This window comes from Trypanosoma cruzi, genomic scaffold, assembly GCF_000209065.1.
Source record: "Trypanosoma cruzi strain CL Brener 1047053513371 genomic scaffold, whole genome shotgun sequence".
Taxonomy (NCBI): domain Eukaryota; phylum Euglenozoa; class Kinetoplastea; order Trypanosomatida; family Trypanosomatidae; genus Trypanosoma; species Trypanosoma cruzi.
The window spans coordinates 17,208-21,998 of NW_001849217.1; the positions used below are offsets into that span (position 1 = coordinate 17,208).

Sequence of the window (4,791 nt, forward strand, 5' to 3'; positions counted from 1 at the left end):
ATTAACTGCAAGGAGCCATCCATCGCGAATTTGGAAGGAAATCTGATTTTGATTACTCCTTGCGCTGCCGGCTACTACGAAGTATTCAGGTCCATTGACTCTGGGATACGTTGGGAAATGAGTGGTAGGCCAATTACTCGCGTGTGGGGCAACTCGTATGGTCGAAAAGGGTATGGCGTTCGCTGTGGCCTCACCACCGTAACCATTGAGGGAAGGGAAGTGCTGCTTGTTACCACGCCGGTGTATTTGGAGGAGAAAAAAGGTAGGGGTCGGCTTCATCTTTGGCTGACGGACGGTGCACGTGTGCATGATGCTGGGCCGATATCCGATGCAGCTGTTGACGCTGCTGCCAGTTCCCTGTTGTATAGCAGTGGGGGCGATCTGATTTCGCTCTACGAGAATAAGAGTGAGGGGTCATACGGTCTTGTTGCTGTGCACGTGACTACGCAGCTGGAGCGGATAAAGACTGTGGTGAAGAGGTGGCAGGAGTTGGATGAAGCCCTAAGAACGTGCAGACCCACTGCCACTATCGACCCGGTGAGAAGGGGCATGTGTATTCGTCCCATTCTTACGGGCTTGTTGGCTATTTGTCTGGTCTGTCGACTGGGAGTGAGTGGATGGACGAGTACCTCTGCGTGAACGCGACTGTTCATGGGACGGTGAGAGGGTTCTCCAATGGAGTGACGTTTGAGGGACCCGGAGCAGGGGCGGGGTGGCCTGTTGCCCGAAGTGGACAGAATCAACCGTACCATTTCGTACACAAAACGTTCACTCTAGTGGTGATGGCGATCGTCCACGATGAGCCGAAGAAATGCACCCCCATTCCTTTGATTCGTGTGGTGATGGATGACAATGGCAAGACTGTGCTATTTGGTGTGTTTTACACCCATGATGGGAGGTGGATGACTGTAATTCATAGTGGCGGCAGACAAATACTTTCAACAGGGTGGGACCCAGAAAAACTGTCTCAGGTGGTGCTGCGACACGAGACGGGCAATTGGGATTTGTACATTAACGCGAGGGTGGCTTACTTTGGCACCTACAAGGGGTCTCTTCTCCAAACAAACAGTATTTCACACATTCAATTCCACGGGGAGAGTGGGGAAGTTGCAGAATCCAGCCATTTGTCACTCTTCAACGCCCGTTTGTATAACCGAAGACTCAATTCCAAGCATCTAAGATGGCTCATGGTCGGCGAGGCAGGCCCAAAATACGATGATGGCAGCACTTATTCTGCGAGTTCATCTGAGGAAGGAAGCAGAGGTGGCAGCTCCAATTCTGAGAGTTCATCGCGGGTGGAAAGTGAAGAGGTGAGCTTTGTGCATGAGACTGTGTCTTGGGTGCTGTTACTTCTGCTGGGGCTTTGGGGCTCTTTACTCATATTAAAACGGCGTTGTTGCTGTCTCCAGCGGTACAGCGTATATTTACATGCTGATGGTTTTTTTTTACATATTTTATTGCTGTTGTTGGCGGATTTATAAAATTTTTTATTTTGTTTTTTATTTTTTATTTTTGTATGTATGACTTTATATGAATTTATTTATTTATTTATTTATTTATTTTGTAAAATAATAATCATAAAAGTAATAATGATACTTACTATTATTATTATTATTATCCAATTTTTTACATTTAACGATCTGCGTGAAAATTGCGTTGAGTGCGAAGTTTTTTTTTTTTTTTTTCTGTGACCTCTGCGGTACTTATGTGCGTATTTGCTTCTTGGCATGGCTGCCTTCTCTTTTTTTTTGCCTTCACGTCTCTGCAGTCGTACAACTACCCTCGCACGACACGTATAACGTTTTATTTTACGTGGATGGTCCCAACTTGCCGGCAATTGCATGTGGGTGCTGCGTTCTTCTGCGGCTACGAAAGGGGAACATGAGAGGGCGGTGCGCATGACCTCCTGGGACATGGCGTGACGCCGTTGGAGGGCCCCGTGAGGCGTCCGCGGTTTTACGGGGGAGGAAGAAAATTAACCCGCTGGAATAGCTGCCGCCGAGCCCGTTCTTGCTGGACGAGTTGAAGCGCGAGTACAGACACACGGACACCCGCACGGTTGCTGCGCCGTACTTCTTCCAGCACTGCGATGCCGCCGGCTGCAAGACTTTGCGGTGCCGCCACAAATACAAGGAGGAGAACAACATGCAGCGCATGGAGCACGTGTGTGTGTTGCGTGGCGGTGGCATGCCGTAGGCTATGGAAGAAGTGGATGACACGGAGCTGTTGGACTGCGGGGGGAGGTGGCGGACGCAGCGGGAGAGGATGACGGGCTACGCGTGCTGCGGGTGAGCGCGGCATGCCGGTGAGTTTTTCTGAAGAGGGAGTAGTAACGCTGACGGTAATAGTGACTGTGAGGGTGTGAGGAAGGGGGCAATCGATCAGCACTCCTTTCATTGTTGTTGTGGTGGTGCGTGACTCTCATTGCTGGATTGGACGGTGCGTTGGTTGAGTGACTTCTCTCTTTTCTCTCACCTTTTTCTTTCACTCTGCGTTGAAGTGTTGTTAGTTTGTGCTGAAGGCTGCACGTAACTGACAGGAGTGATGGCGATGATGATGACTGGCCGTGTGCCGCTGGTGTGTGCCCTCTGCGTGCTGTGGTGCGGTATTGCCGGCGGTAGGTGATGGCGGAGGCCGATGTCGATAAAGGTACCGAAATGAAAAAAGATGAAAAATTTGACAGTTCAGAGTTTGTTGCTGGTATTGTTAGCGCTGAACAACATGTAACGCAGGATTCAGTCAGGGAAGGTTCCGAAAACGGTAAGCAGTCTTTGGGTGCACAAACGGGAAATGGCATCAACCAGGATAATGGTGGGATCATAGCATCACCAGCAATCACAGTGAGAGGGAAAGAAGAAGAAGAAGAAGAAATTGAGGAACTCAAAAGTTCAATTGAAGGCGAAGAAACATCCCAATTAACATTGACGCAAGAAGGAGTACCACCACCATCGGAACCATTAACAACGACACTGAATGGAAACCCAGCAGGAACTTTAAATGCAACACCAGCGAAAGGACAGTCCAGCTCTGATGACGGCTCGGCCCAGGAAGAAGGACTCAAATTACCAACACTAAAAGCACCTGCAGCACCTGCAGCACCTGCAGTGGCAGAAGCAACAACACAAACAAAAGATGAAAACCCCTCCTCTGCAGATGACCCTTCAGTGCAACATGTAGAAGCATCTCAACACGACATGGAGTCAAGAAGTGCCTCACGAAAAGAAGGAACCATCCCCACCACAGTCACCAAAACAGACGGACCAACAGAAGTTAACGCCGAATCAACTCCAACATCACCCTCAGCTTCCAAAGGTGCCATTACAAATGACGCTGACGAAGGAAATGAAGAAGGCATTCCAAAACACGATCAAGCACCTGATGGTGAAGCGACGAAAGAAGCACAACAAGGTGAAAATAAAGAAGAAAATACAAATAAAACAGCAACTCTCGAAGCCGCAGCTATAACAAATGATACTGCGACTATTGGCGACAGTGACGGCAGCACCGCTGTCTCCCACACCACCTCCCCTCCTTTGCCTCTTCTTCTTGTTGCGTGTGCGGCTGCTGCTGCGGTGGCGGCCGCGTGAGAGTGAGTGAGAGAGCGCCATGCACCGCCCGCACACACACTCGTCTTTCACCCACTCTCTGTGTGTGTCCCCTTGCATGGACTCTCGCCCTCACCTCATCCCACGAAGCACACACATAATGTGCCCATTGTATATATGCATGCACACCCATGCAGGCCCGTTGGTGCCTTCTTTTGCACGACACGCACCGCTGCCGTCCTGCCTGGCTGCATGGGCGGAGCACCGTAACTGTTTTTGTTTTCTTTTTATTGCATTGAGTGGGCGACCTCTCTCTCTCTCTCTCTCCCTGTGTGTGTGTTTTGCTTTACGGGAGCAATGAGAGTGTGTGCGCTGGTCGTCCCACGCTTCGGCTTCCCGTCACGTGTGTGTTTTTAATCTCTGCTTGTGTTGTGGTTGAATGGGCGTATTTTAATTAACCATCATTTGTTTTCTTGTGTGGTGACGTTTGCGTTTCATTTCTCTTTTCAACCAATCAGTCTTTGTTGCCTCAGCAAGCCAATAAATACCTTTCCAACAGTCACGCCGATGGTTCAGTGGCTTCTCGCCTCACCGTGCCCTGCAGCGCTGCCATTGCTGCTCATGATGTTGACTTTGATGTGTTGTTCCAGCGGGTGCTTTGCTGCCAGCCTGACGTACCATTGCATCTTTGACAAAGCGATGCGTGTCGACAGGACGAAGTCGATGCCGGTGGTGATGAAAAACGTGCCTTTGGGAACGGGAATTGCGTCGCAGACATACACCGTCATCGGGAGGAATGGATGGGCACCCATCCGCATCAATGTGTCGACAAGGGACCTGTATAATACCAGTATGTATTGCACCACAAAATATTCTTATGTGAAAAATTTATTGACAGGCTATTACGAGTGTGAGGGCAATGCTCTTTCCTTTAATAAGAGGAAAATCCTCATCGACAATGTTGTTCCTGCAGCTGTCAAACTGCATGCGGATCGTCTGCTCGTCCAGCCACTGGAGGGTCCGTTGGTTGTGCCCCAATTTGCCGCGGGCAGTGTTTGCAGTCGGTTCACTGTGCCTGACGAGCATCGTTCCGCTGGTGTTGCCAATTCTGACATGGTGCTGTACGTGGCTGCGGCGCCGGGTGGTGTGTGGGCACTGCCGTGCGCCACGCTGGAGGATGGCCGTCCAGTCGTTGGCGTCATGAACATTGCCCCGGCCGTTTCATTTCACGGACGCCTCGCCACCC

At 50.3% G+C, this 4,791-nt stretch overlaps 1 protein-coding gene and 3 pseudogenes across 1 annotated transcript, besides 6 other annotated features; all 4 read left to right on the plus strand.

The window, feature by feature from the left end:
- Window positions 1-1,124: a sequence feature (areas not merged during assembly with more than two copies in the genome that could not be assigned to a particular haplotype).
- On the plus strand, window positions 1-1,482 carry Tc00.1047053509373.10 (annotated as a pseudogene; the record flags this gene model as incomplete).
- Window positions 1,125-1,847: a sequence feature (haploid, Esmeraldo-like haplotype).
- Window positions 1,474-1,514: a sequence feature (AT_rich).
- Window positions 1,535-1,562: a microsatellite.
- Window positions 1,848-4,791: a sequence feature (areas not merged during assembly with more than two copies in the genome that could not be assigned to a particular haplotype).
- Window positions 1,980-2,309, plus strand: Tc00.1047053509373.21 (annotated as a pseudogene).
- On the plus strand, window positions 2,544-3,587 carry Tc00.1047053509373.30 (annotated as a pseudogene).
- Window positions 2,851-2,870: a microsatellite.
- Tc00.1047053509373.39 (surface protease GP63, putative) lies at window positions 4,113-4,791 on the plus strand (the record flags this gene model as incomplete). Its single annotated transcript, XM_798783.1, has 1 exon — window positions 4,113-4,791. A coding segment is annotated over one exon (679 nt), but the record flags the coding sequence as incomplete, so codon positions are not given.